Genomic DNA, 14,559 nt, shown 5'->3' on the forward strand with positions numbered 1-14,559 from the left:
TAAGTCAGATGTAAAGTTTGCTAAAATATCTCAGGTCTACCATGGTTTGTGACACACACCTGGCAAATTAGAAGAAACATTTTTTCAAATGTGCATTTCAGAGAGACATGAGTATTTTCATTATGTAGTTTTTATTTTAGACGAACATTGTAAAAAAAAGTTCATCTGGAATAAAATCCTTTTTCCTTAAAAAAACAAAACAAAACAAAACCCAAAACACAGCATCATTATCAGTACACAGTTAATGAGTTGGCTTAAACAAGATTAACAACATGACAGGTCCACTTTATCTGCAGGTTTTTCACATTAAGCCGTTGGCGCAAAGGTAAAGTATGCTGAAACACAGACAGGAGGACAACTCTATGGAAAAAACAGGTATTTCCCACTTGGGACATGATTTTAGTCAAAAACTTTAAGGTACTTTGCTTTAAAGGAACAGTGTCAGCTGCAAATAAACAAAATAAGACCCATCTGTAAGGCCAAAGGAATGAATTATAATTAAATTCACATTTTAAAAAAAGGTAAGAAATGAAACAAGAAGTTCTATTAGTTCTTGGCAATAAGAAATGCAATGGCATATGGCACAAGCATTTTAAAAAATGAAGTAAAATTTGAAAATATACCTAAAACAATTGCTTGCTAATTTCTATTTTTGCAAATTTCATTTACATTTTTTCATAGTGATCATGACATTAATTTTATTAGTCTGAAAAAAGACCATTTCTACTGTAAAACTGTGCTAGTACTTGAAATTTTATTAGCATATCCTGTCCATCTACATCTCTACCGGACAAGGAGTTTTTTAGGCATTCCCCCACCCACTTTTGGATGTAACAAGAAGGCAGAAGGAATGTCCTTTCTGTTAAAAGAAAAAAATCTAAAAAATCTGACATGAGAAACAAGTGCTTAAAATCTGAGATAAGTAAACCAACATAACAAAATGCTGTTTTAAAATTTTCAGCTTAGAAACTCATCTTTCAAGATTAAGAACTAAATTTATCAAGAAATCAAAGTTATGAGCAAGGAAAGAAAGTCTGCTTACATGGATCACTTACTGCTCACAAGAAAAACTCAGTAAGCCTTAATACAGATTCTCAGCATTCAGAACCTGTAAAATGCAGTTATAATCTCTTATTCAGAAATTTCTGCAAACATTTATCTATATTGCACAGCTAAATTTATTAATGGAGACAGGAAGATAATACTTTTTTTCTGAGCTATTGGGTAAGACATGTATGCTCTATCCTAAACTACCTCCTACCTTTTCCAATGATGCTTTAGTTCAAAACAAAACATTGAGTCTAAATTGTGCTGGATACTTAAAAGACTGGCTCACTGTTTTTCTACTAGGTATTAGAATACTAGTTAGCTAAATGAGGTATAATTAAAAAAGAGTCCTTCAAAGTAAAGAGTATAGTCTTCTGAAAATTTGTAACAAAGACTGCACAAAATGTTCATGTGAAGAGTAAGAAACCTTGCAGCACCGCCTAACTGATGCACAGGTGGATTATTTTCCCATCATCTGTCTGACGAAAAATGTAGCTGAAGTAAGTTCCCAGGGAAACATTTTACAATTAACTGATCTACATGCTACTTAGTTACAGCACATTTGCATTGTCTGATAACCCTCAGACTCTTATTTGAAAAGGTCGAGCCCAATCATTGTCAAAAATCAGCACACTGATAATAAAATGCAGCCACTGAACCACTAACACTGCTGCAAAAAATCTTCATGTATCCTGACCCATAAAACCACAAAAATGTTCACACAAAACTAGATTTCTTCCGTTTCAGCAGGGAAAAGACAATTATCTGTCACTAAATTCATCTACAAATAGAAAAAATAATGCACTATACGTACATTATTAAGCAAAGTGGAATATTTATTGGGGCAGTGTTACCATGCAGAAAGTGAATTTCCTATGGTCTTAGCTCAAATTATATACAATTTAGCAAAGCTAAATGTAAGAAAATAGCAAGGACAATTTATTTCTATATAACAGAGTATATACCCCCAGTTTGCTGCTACTTCAAAGAACACTTTTAGACTCATCTAACTTTTATAGGCTCTTTCAAAGGGAAGTTCATGGAGACTAGTTATTAACCCATAAGCAACAACAGAAGAGAAGAGGAAAAAACAAAACAAACAAAAGCAAAGCATTCTGTTAAAAATAAAAAAATGCTAACCACAGAATATGTCAGTTTTGGTTTGCAGACAACCCCTGAGATATAAACCAAAGTGTTAAGACACCAAAGAGTCCGAGGTAAATTACTAAGAGGGTTACATTCATATGTGGTGTCATAGCACTTGCCTTTTAGAAATTACCTTGTTACCATCCAGAAAGCTTAACTGCTGGGATCTTTTTCTGATAATTAGTGAATACAAGATGTTTCTAAGAAATTATTTTCTTCATTTCAGAAATATATCAATATCTAATTTTAAGATGGTAAACTTACAGTCCACTTGTGATCAAGGAACTACTGATTTTACTGGTACACCAATAGGTGCTTTTAAGCCTATAAGTAAGTACAAAAGAAAAAGTCAAGGAGACCAAAATTTGTGAATATTAAGTTTAGAGAACCCATCAAAACTAGCTCTGGTATATACTTCCTGCCACTAAATTGTGCCTAAGTTTTCAAACAAGTAGTGAAGACTGACTGGTCCAAGTATTCCAGTGATACATCTTAATTTGAAGCAGAATTCTCTGCAGTAACAAGCAATCCATTTCCACTTTCATCTTCCAGCCTTACCCATCAAGCATGATGGCAACCTTTGTGAAACAAAACTGGCTTAACAGGAAGTATAATTATTATTCCCTAATCACCTCGTTGTTATTACTCCCTCTATCTTATGACACTGAAGGCTGGAATAATAGAATGAATTTGGCATGTAAGTTAATACTAAATACTTTCTTTTTTTCCTTATGTGACGGACTCATCTACAAAAGGCATTACCAGTACCAGTGTTATGATGAGAAAGGCAGCTAAGCTTTTGGTTGGCTTTGGCCCAAATGGCTGGACCAAGCTCTATAACAGTGAACCTGAATAGATGGATCTGGGTTCTACACATTCAATAACAGCTGTTGTAAAACTGAAACCATGCTCTTATTTTCTCTAATGAAAAGGTGAGACTTTTCCTAGAGGATGCACTAGGACTAATTACTCTTAATAATAATAAAAGTCCAATTAAAAAAAAACCATTTCCACCATTACCAACAACTCTCTCTATAAAATTACATCCACAAGTTAACCTCTCTCCCTGTGGGTAAGCTTTCTGTGAACTGAGTCTGAATCTAACTCTTCAGACAGGGATTATGGTAAGAACTGGACATTACTACTCAACCAGCGAGCTACAAGCAAATCTAGGGAAAGACACATGACCTACGCTGATATGACAGAACATCAATCAGATGCTGAAATAGAGCCCTAAACTAGCTCTCTGCCTATGCAAAATTCCAGCTCAAGAAGTTTATACGTAGAAGCAGACAGCAGTGTTCAAATATGTCTTAGGTGAGCGATTACAACAGGTCAAATGTAGGAAAAAAGAGGGAATACAAATCTCAAGAAAAGTGACATTAAGATGGTTTCCAAATGCAGCTTCAATAGATTAGGCAGAAGTAATCAATTGAAAAAAATGATTTATTCAGCTACTCAGACTCTCCGGCAAAAAGGTCAGGAATGAAGAAAAACTAAATAATCTGAAGAAATAAACTGCAGCCTTCGATGGGCATTTTTAGGAATTTCTAAGGTAAACTTTTATCAAAATTTAATGACTCTTATTTAAGAAAACCAGAGCCCTTAAATAAATGCTATCAATGCAATAACATTTGGCCGTATGAGCCAGACCAAATGTCCTAAAATTTTAGTATATTAACTTCTGCTTTAAATGTTCCACTCTTTTTAAAAAAACATTCCCAAAAGCAAATCTGTCTAGAACGTCATGTCAGAAGTGTGCAGATAAGAATCTCAGATTGTGCTGTAACAATGAAAGGCTAACACTGATGTGCAAAGTGAAAAAGAAAAAGATAGCAGCTTCTGCAACACGCAATAAAAAGAGGAAAAACAAGTCAAGTCCGGCATGTCTCCACTTCATGGCTTCCACGTTTGAAGAGTGAAGCCTGCTATCCTGATGGGCCATAAGGCTGGAATCCACTGCACACTCAGTGTGCAGAATCTAGGTATAGGTTCAGCGGTGCTCTCAGTAGCAGCCAGGTGGGATGGTTCTGAGGCTGGGTGACCTGTGCTTTCAGAGAAGCAGGAGAGGGTCCTCAAGGTGTGCTGCAGTCTCTCAGAAAGAGTTCATCAAAGTAGCAAACAACGGAAGAAACTGGTCTTCTTTGATCGGTTTTCTGTTATTTTCACTGGTCCACCTGCCCCTGATGAATTGCTGTCGTTCTGAAAAACAGAAGATGAAGTTACCAAGGAGATAAAAGTTTAACGGTTTGAGCCCAATTATCTAAAAAATAAAAACATCTAACCATGCTCATAAATTTGTACTCAGTAGTCTAATTAGGAAGGGAACTAGCTAAGCTCTTATGTTTTTTATTTCTTTGGAAACGGTGGGTTAAAATGGGAAAAATATTTTAAGGTGAGCACCTAATATATTAACAACATTTTAGCTAGGAAGTTCCTATTTCCAGTCCAACGAAATTATAACCACAAGAGTGTAAAGTATCAAGGGTAATGATGGAAATGATATTAAGATACTGGTACAGGCAATCCTGTTAGAGGCAAGAAGAGCTGGTAACATAAGGTATACAATTACACGCAAGATTCAGGGTAAACCAAACTTTTCAGGTTGTCCTAATGAGTCATCACTGAAGTTGTTTCAAATTGAAGCAAACTTCACCAACTTCAAAATCATAGTTATATACAGACACAGGGAGAGAGTAAAATATTTAATTTGTGCCATTATTACTTTAATTATTCTGAACAAAATTCGATCAAAGACCACTTATGGAGCCAGAGGAAAGAACTGAAACAGCTGCAGTTCAGAAATAAAAAAATTGGAGAAAACAGAAATGAATCAAAGTTTAACTGGGTGAAAAGGTAAGACAGGGAAAAAATGATTTAATGTGAATATATGCCTTTTCTTTAATTAAATAAGCAACATAAATAAGAAAACAAATTTAAACACAGCATAAGGAAAATAAAATTATATATTATATACAAACCATTTTCCTGTTGAGTTTTGTCATTATATCTCGTGCAAGTGTGAAAAATGCCTAAAAGGTAAAGCGAAAGATTTCATTATTATATGTTTATCTTTTAAATTAGAAATGTAGATTTCATTTCATTATAAAATAAAAATATATTACTTTAGCGTTTTTAATTGAGAAAAAGAACATAATTGCAATCAGTAGACACATGACTACTTATTTTTCAATTTTATCATAAAGGTTTTCCAATATAATCAAACTGTCATTCATCAAATATTTTTTGCACATAACATCTGGCACTGGGGCTTCCCTGGTGGTCCAGTGGTTAAGATCTGCCCTGCAATGCAGGGGACACAGGTTCGCTCCCTGGATGGGGAACTAAGATCCCACATGCCACGGAGCAACTAACCCTGAGCGCTGCAACTGCTGAAGCCTGCATGCTTTAGAGCCCATGAGCCACAACTAGAGAGAGTCTGTGCACTGCAACAAAAGACCTGCATGACGCAATGAAGATCCCATTGCAACTTAGACTCACTGCAGCCCAATAAGTAATATATTAAAAAAAGGAAACAACCCACAAACATCTGGCACAAATTCCTAATATGACACTTGTTGAGTTGCGAGGCAGAGGGTCTACAGCACTTGTGTGTTCCCAAAGTCGGGGCATAGTTCCTGGTGTAGGAGATGATGAATACCTGCTTAAAAACTGAAAGAATAATTCTCCCTGGTGGCTCAGACAGTAAAGAATCTGCCTGCAATGCAGGAGATCCAGGTTTGATCCCTGAGTCAGAAAAATCCCCTGGAGAAGGAAATGGCAACCCACTCAAGTATTCTTGCCTGGAGAATTCCATGGACAGGCTACAGTGTATGGAGTCGCAGACTCAGACAGAACTGAGTGACTAACACTTTCATTTCACTTTCACAGCTCTGAAAGCTATTTTCATAAAAATTTCTACCCTTTATTCCCAACTTCCTCTTTCAAATGACTTTCACTCTTATCCCAGAAAACACAGAACCTCTCGTGTCTCAACCTCCCCAAATCCCAAGCGTTTCTACGCTCAACTCAATTCCCCACTATGGAAATAAGTTCCAGTGGTAGCAGAACAAAATCTCAGTGGCATTTTATGCCTAGTGTGTCTTGACCCAACTCTAAGCCAAATGGTTTTAAAACTTATCATCCTGACTTTGTTTCTACAGAGCCAGGATTCTTAAGGCTTCTTCAGTTGTCTCCACGCTAAACCCACTGCTATGTCAGTCTGTTCCCAACAATTCTCATGTCCCCAAACATGTCCAGCAGGGTTATTATTCCCAAACCAGTCAGAAAGAAGCAATACGATACCTACTATCATCACTCCGTCAGTGTCTCACTGTCACACTGGTCACCTGTGAGTCAAAGTTTCTAAGTAATCCTACCCCAGTTTTTGAGGTTAAGTTAAAGCTCTGGGAAAACTGCTAATCTCCACGGAACACCTGACTAGAATAAGCAGCCTGAGCAATCTCCAGGTCAATATTTCCATAGATAGAGCGCAGTGTGCTCTCTCTTTTTTCTTTGGCCATGCCATGTGCCTTGTGGGATATCTTAGTTCCCTGACCAGGGACTGAACTTGGGCCCTCAGCAGTAAAAGTGCAAAGTCCTAACAATTGGTCTGTCAGGGAATTCACAGTTCAGTATTCTCTTTTAAGTCACAGGTGAGATCAGGGCACAGGACTAGTGCAGACTGAAGTCAGGGTACAGAAAACGTTCTGTGGCACAGTCCTACCACATCTCAGAGCAGGTTTCTCTCCTGTCTCCACCATTAAAGCTGACTGAAGAGGCTCCTCTCTTTTGCATGAAAGGAAATCCTTCTGTTGCAAGCAAAAGGAAGCATTTTTCTGCTTTTCTATTCTCCAGTAAATAAATCAGAAGAGGTTTCCTGTTTCCTAACACCCACTAGCCAACCTGAAAAAATGACCATTAGTTATTTAAAAGAAAGAAAAAGTTCCGATCAGTGACCACGAGTCAAGTCATTAAAGTCTCAATTTGCAGTCATGATGTCACGGTGAACAGTGACTTAGCTTGATAAAGTCAATGTTTACGAAACCCTCAGTATTACTGTTAAGTAAATGACATGTATTAACACATAATACATGTATTATTTTTATGATCAATTTAAAAAATGTTTTTAAAAAAGAAAATATCAAAGTTCTGCCCTTCTAAAGAAAATCTATTTCTTAGAAGACTTTAGATAATTTGGTTTTAACAGTTACTGAAAACTTATTAAAACTACTCTCTGATAAATAGTTTCTTATACCTACTTAATGCCACTGTATTAAAAGGGATCATGCTTAATTGACTTCAAGCATGTATTCAAAGGGAATCTGATCACTAAGCTAACAGGTGAATTGTCTCTTGAGAGTGCAGACATGAAAGGAATTAAGACTCTGTGCTACAAGTTAGTATAGGATGACATGAACAATGATGAATGAGCAGAGACCACAGCAGCAGGATTTCCAGCTTCCTAAACAAAGGGCAAAACTGAACTGAACCTGAACTCCCATCTTCTGTCCAGTGACTCTCAATGAAGTGATCTAATATATGCCATGTGAAAGACAGGTACTACAAATCTAGCAACCAAGGTCCTCATAACAGTCAGAAGCACAAAAGTTTATGAAATGGAAGTGGAAGCATTTACTAAGTCAGGAAATATCAAGGCTCGGAGAGTTGAACACAGGCACCAAGACACGAACGCTACTACATAACAAGTCACCAAACATTTCCTTCTCACCTCTTCTACATTCATACTGGATTTTGCACTCGTCTCCAAGAATTTAATCCCATAGTCAATTGCTAACTGGAAGACAAAAGAGGAACACTGAAATTCAGGGCAAGCTTCTTGAACATATAGAGCATTTATATTTTTTTAGGTTTTCCAAAGTCCCAAAGGGAGAGTACTTAGTTCAGAACTCCTGTGGTCCTCAAATTCTTTTGCTTTCTTCTATCGTGTTTGTAATTTAGAGATCCAATTCCATCATCTAGTAACTAAAATGGCACTTCTACTCAAGACATAACTTGAGTATTTCTCTTTTTTTCTATTATACCTTTAGTTTTCTAATCACTAGAAAACATATTAGACACTCACCTGTATCATAAATTTGGGATACATTTGACTTCAAATTACAAATCTCCAACAATTACTATTGTAAGTTTTCATTATTTTCTTAATAAATTGGATATTTAAGATAATACATATTATTTTAATAAATAAAATAAATTTTCTTAAACTGCATAAAAGAACTAAAGCTTAAAATACTAAAACTTAAAATCTCATTGCTTGGGTTTCTATTCATTGCGGCAAATTGTGAATTCTTCTACATTCCCATCTATTTCCAAAGAATTCCCAGTTCATTTGCAACACCAAGATTAAGTGAATGTTTTCAGGGGAAAAAAGTGTATAGTCAGATTAAAAAACAAAATGCATTTTCCCTGTACCCCTAAGGAAAAAAAAAAAAAAAAGCTAAAGCAAAATTCTAAGACTTAAAAAATTGAAGCCTTTAAGTCAGTTTGGAAAATGTCATAAAAATGAATATATATGTATAATAGACTCTTGTTTTGTAGGACACAAGAGAAAAGGTTATAAATATAAATATCTACAGCTCAATGAGTTTGCAAAGAGTTTATTCATAATGACCTAAACTAATATGTAGTAAAATATTCTTGGGAAAAAAAAAATAATGAATTGAAAAATGATTACTGTTGAAACTTTACCTATCCTCTGACTTTTTTTCAAAGAGAAGGACTTGGTTTAACTTCAGAACTGGGCATTTGCACATAGATATGGAACAAACAGCCTGAACTCTCAGCTGCGCGAATCTGAAAAAGGACCAAATTGTATCTCCCAGAAAAGAGCAAATTCTTGAGGAATGAGTCATGACTACATAGTGTATGCAGTTGGAGCTTGAATACTAATTCATACCATTCAAGTATGGATTACAACTGTCTGCTGGCTTTTTAATGGATTAAAATATACATACTTAAAAAACTTAAATCAATAAACAATAGTATGAAAATGAATGCTTAATATGAGTAGACTCCAATCTTCATTTATTCAGTTCAAATTTACCTTCTCTCCTCTTTCTTTTGATACTTGTCTTTTGTCATTCATATCACATTTGTTACCCAGGATCATTCTTTCAACATCTGAAGAGGCATGCTGCAGGGATAAAACAGTATATCAGGAAACAACATGAGAAAAACACAGCTGTCCAATAGGCAAATCTTAACCTGTCAGAAGCAGATCCATAAATTTAATTGCAAAACAAATAATCTCTTACTCAACACAAAACCTGATTCAGAGGAAAATTTTTTAAATGAGAGGAGGGGAAAGTTACAGCATAACTTTTTCCCCAAAGGCCTTGCAGTCATTCTTAGGTCTTCTTTGGTACATGAACAAACAAAAATAAAACCTATAGTTATCCAACAATAAAACTCCTAAATGTTAGTCTGGGTCATAGAAAGGAGAGAATCTCAGTACCAAGAGAGCCGATGTGGAAGGTATTTTGGATTTTGAACTACTTAAACAATAAATTCACATGGTTTAATATAAATGTGTATGAAATTATTTCAGAATCTGAAATGTCAGAGACATTAAAAAAAGGTCTCAATACCAATCACAGTGGAATTAAATCAAAATTTAAATATCTAAGATGAACAGAATGTTAGAAGGGCAAAATGAGTTACCAGAATAAAGATGTATTTCTGCCAGTCAAACAGTATGAGGGAACAGACAGAACCCGAGAACCAGACAATCCATAGGGTCGCAAAGAGTCGGACACGACACAGAGACTGAATGGCAACAACTCCTTTTTAAAGGCTCTAAGAGCACATGCAGGTTACCTCTTTCCGACCTGAGTCTTCTCATGCGTAGAACAGGGGTTTTTTAGATTACATTATTTTCAAGATCGGGGACAAGTTTAAACTTCTGTGAACCTGCCCCTCTGTCTGCACTCCCTAGGCCAACGGAGCAGTCAGACTGGCAGTACCAGAGATGTTACCCTCCCTGGCACTCCTCAGAGCGAAGTGTCTAACCTGCCCACACCCTACTTCCCGCAGCTCAGCTATGTGACAGGGAGACAGAAAAAGCGAGCCCTCTGTAAGCACCCAGCGGGATTCTTCTCCAGTGTCCACTGTCTTTCCCATACCTACCTCTTCAATGTTTCTTATCCAATTTTTAATATTGTCAAAGGACTTTTCATTTGTGATGTCATAGACCAGCATAATTCCCTAAAGAGGAAAAAAAAGATCTTTCTTTAGTGCTTTCTACATTTTAAAGCAAAGAATATCATTATCAATGTACTCTTCTCTTCCAGGAACTCTGGGTTTGTCCTTTTTCTGTCTTTATAAAAGGAATTTATAATAAATGTTTAAAATACAGAGAAACAAAATAAATAAATAAAATCTTCCATTGTCTCACCATGTAAATAACATGTTAACATTTTTTTCACTGTTAACCTTTAATGAGTTAGTGATTATGGTATACCCTTTCTACCTGACCTCATAGTATGAGAACTGGTACCAATTAAAGCTAGCAGGATATTTACGTTAAAATAGAGATAACACTGAAGGTAAGAGGGGATCACTTCTATGGTGCACTTATTTGTTCTAAGCAGAAATTATTTTGCCTCTTATTCTTAAAATGGCCACATCATACTGTATGTGGGACCTTAATTCCTCAAACAGGGATTAAACCTGAGTCCCCTGCATTGGAAGCATGGAGTCTTAATCACTGGACCACCAGGGAAGTCCTTTTGCTTCTTACACTTATTCTAAGATTGTAACCACACAACTTTAGATTTATTTCTTTTTATATGAACTGATCAAATGTTACTAATCTAAAAAAAGTAAATCACAGACACTCAAAATATAATGCATTTGTTACACAGTTTAATGAAGGCACGATCATATTTTGGAAGACCCCATGTCTGGTATTTTAAACAGTTAATCTTCTAAATGTTCCAGCTGACACTTGTATGCTACCCATTTCAAAATCTGTATCGCAAGACTGCACTTGTGTGTTAAGTGCTAGATCCAACTCCATCTATCCATTCCAACAAATATTTAGTGAGTACCTACTATGTGCCTGATAGTGGAACAAATGCTACCAGTAGTAAATAAGACAGGCAAGGTCCCTTCTTATGGATGGTTGGCAAAGAAAACAATGAACCACTAGTTATATAATTAATTATAATTTAGGCAATTGCTATGAAGAAGGCTGAGGAGTTCTGAGTGAAAATGCTAATCTAATCTGGTTGAGGGACTAGGGTGATTCATGGAGGGTTTCTCTGAGAAAATGACATTAAAGCCAAGGCCTGAGGACTGAGAAGATTTGAACTGGGCACAGGGATAGAGGCTGGGGTGAAGAGGGGTGAAGAGGGGAAGCCCTCAGTGTCTGGAATATCACAGAAATGGGATAAATTATCTTGCTCTCCAGAAAGGCCCAGAACCTATTAGATTGAGTAAAGACGGTCAGCATGGCAAGAGTGCCCTGGTTTGAGGGACTTTACTGGTGGTCCAATGGCTAAGACGATGAGCTCCCAATGCAAGAGGCTGGGGTTTGATCACTGGCCAGGGAACTACATCCCACATGTACCAACTGAAGATTCCAGAGACTGCCAGGAAGACTGAAGATCTCGTGTGCTGCAACTAAGATCCAGAACACTCAAATAAATGAATAAACATTATAAAGCAAGACAAAAAAAGAGTGCCTGGATCCAATGGGAGAAGGGCACAAGATAAAGCTGAAGACAAAGATAGGGGTCAGGGTGCCCTGGAGAACACTGATTGGACATCAGCTCCTACATGGCCCATTTGGTCACCAAAAACTCAACTAAGCAAAACAGAAAGTTGTCTTTGTCCCCTCCAAATCTTCTCTTTCTCCCTCTACTCTCATTTTGAAGAAGTGCAATACAACCCTGTAGGGATTCCCTTGTGGCTCAGCTGGTAAAGAATCCATCTGCAATGCGGGAGATCTGGATTCAATCCCTGGATTGAGATATCCCCTGGAGAAGGGAAAGGCTACCCACTCCAGTATTCTGATCTGGAAAGCTCCATGAACTGTATACTCCTGTTGCTGCTGCTAAGTTGCTTCAGTCGTGTCTGACTCTGTGTGACCCCACAGATGGCAGCCCACCAGGCTCCCCTGTCCCTGGGATTCTCCAGGCAAGAACACTGGAGTGGGTTGCCATTTCCTTCTCCAATGCATGAAAGTGAAAAGTGAAAGTGAAGTTGCTCAGTTGTGTCCAACTCTTAGCGACCCCATGGACTGCAGCCTATCAGGCTCCTACGTCCATGGGATTTTCCAGGCAAGAGTACTAGAGTGGGGTGCCACTGCCTTCTCCAACTGTATAGTTCGTGGGGTCGCAAAGAGTTGGACATGACTGAGCAACTTTTACTCACTCACTCAACCCTGCCAGCCTGCACAAGCAGACCCCTGGGAGTAATTTCCTCCACCACCAATCAGTCACTAAGTCCGATGGACTCAACACTCTCAATATTTCCACAATCCGATTCCCCACATGCATGGCCTTATTCACATTTTCATCAATTAGCCTTTACCCGGGTGACTTAGGTCTCCCTGCTTTCGTTCTTAACCTCCTCTAATCCACTCTTCGTAAGGGCACCAGAGTTATCACCTCATTGTTTAAAATCCTTTAGCATCTCTCCATTGTACTCTTAATTATATTAAAATTCCTTAAATAGTAGGCAAAATCTTTCAGGGTCTGGTTTCCAACTTTATAAATAAAAATAAAATATAAATATAAATAAACATAAATCATAGACAACAAATATGTACACATAGATGAAAGAATTCAGGAAACATAGCAAAATGTTAAAAGAAGCTATGTCTCATGTGGGGTTTTAAGATGGTTTCTTGGGATTTTTAAAGCTTTCAAATTCAGCAGTGGCCACAAGACTGGAAAACATCAGTTTTCATTCCAATCCCAAAGAAGGGCAATGCCAAAGAATGTTCAAACGACCGCACAATTGCGCTCATTTCACATGCTAGTAAGATTATGCTCAAAATCTTTCAAGCTAGGCGTCAGAAGTGCATGAACCAAGAACTTTCAGATGCACAAGCTAGGTTTAGAAAAGGTAGAGGAACCAAAGATTAAATTGCCAACATTCGTTGGATCATAGAGAAACCAAGGGAATTCCAGAAAAAACATCTACTTCTGCTTCACTATGTTAAAGCCTTTGACTGTGTGATCACAATGAACCATAAAAAGTTCTTAATGATATGGGAGATCACCTTACCTGTCTCCTGAGAAATCTGTAAGTGGGTCAAGAAGCAACAGTTAGAGGCTTACATGGAACAACATACTGGTTCAAAATGGGAAAGGACTAAAACAAGGCTGTATATTGTCACCCTGTTTATTTAACTTATATACAGAATACATTACGTGAAATGCCGAGCTGGATGAATCACAAGACGGAATCAAGAAAAGGATCACCAACTCCAAATACACAGATGATACCACTCTAGTGGCAGAAAGTGAAGAGGAACTAAACAGCCTCTTGATGAGGATGAAACAGCAAAGTAAAAGAGGTGGCTTAAAACTCAACATTCAAAAAACTAAGATCATGGCATCTGGTCCCATCAATTCATGGCAAACAGAAGAGGAAGAAGTGGAAGCAGTGACAGATGTTATTTTCTTGGGCTCCAAAATCAGTGTGAACAGTGACTGCAGCCACGAAATTAAAGCACTCTTTCTCCTTGGAAGGAAGGCTATGACAAACCTAGACAGTGTACTAAAAAGCAGAAACATCACTGCCAACAAACACCTGTATAGTCAAAGTTATGGTTTTTCTAGTAGTCATGTATGGATGTGAAAGATGGACCATAAAGAAAGCCGAGAACCGAAGAATTGATGCTTTCAAACTGTGGTGTTGGAGAAGACTCTTCAGAGTCCCTTGGACTGCAAGGAGATCAAATTAGTCAATTCTAAAGGAAATCAACCCTGAGTATACATTGGAAGGACTGATGCTGAAGCTGAAGCTCCAACACGTTGGCCACCTGATGCTAAGAGCCAACTCAGTGGGAAACTCCCTGATGCTGGGAAAGACTGAAGGCAAACAGAGAAGACAGAGGGAGAGGATGAAATGGTTAGACAGCATCACCAACTCAATGGACATGAATGTGAGCAAACTCCAGGAGACACTAGGGATTCCCTGGTGGCTCAGATGGTAAAACGTCTGCTTGCAATGTGGGAGACCTGGGTTCGATCGCTGGGCTGGGAAGATCCCCTGGAGAAGGAAATGGCAACCCACTCCAGTACTCTTGCCTAGAAAATTCCATGGATGGAGGAGCCTGGTGGGCTACATGACTTCACTTTCCCTTTCCAGGAGATTCTGAAAGACAGAGAA

The 14,559-nt window shown here is 37.6% G+C and overlaps 1 protein-coding gene across 1 annotated transcript in view; it reads right to left on the minus strand.

Annotated features, from left to right (window-relative positions):
* Positions 1 to 114: 114 nt before the first annotated feature.
* RAB8B (RAB8B, member RAS oncogene family) overlaps positions 115 to 14,559 on the minus strand; it is a 68,563-nt gene continuing 54,118 nt past the window's right edge. Inside the window, exons 4-8 of the mRNA XM_060419159.1 lie at positions 10,342 to 10,419; positions 9,260 to 9,349; positions 7,925 to 7,990; positions 5,175 to 5,225; positions 115 to 4,395 (exon numbers count right to left, since the gene is read on the minus strand). Of these exons, the coding sequence (XP_060275142.1) occupies positions 4,303 to 4,395; positions 5,175 to 5,225; positions 7,925 to 7,990; positions 9,260 to 9,349; positions 10,342 to 10,419 (378 nt within the window). The 3' untranslated portion in view covers positions 115 to 4,302. The remainder of the gene's footprint in view (positions 4,396 to 5,174; positions 5,226 to 7,924; positions 7,991 to 9,259; positions 9,350 to 10,341; positions 10,420 to 14,559) is intronic.

Source organism: Ovis aries, chromosome 7 (assembly GCF_016772045.2).
Source record: "Ovis aries strain OAR_USU_Benz2616 breed Rambouillet chromosome 7, ARS-UI_Ramb_v3.0, whole genome shotgun sequence".
Classification (NCBI taxonomy): Eukaryota; Metazoa; Chordata; class Mammalia; order Artiodactyla; family Bovidae; genus Ovis; species Ovis aries.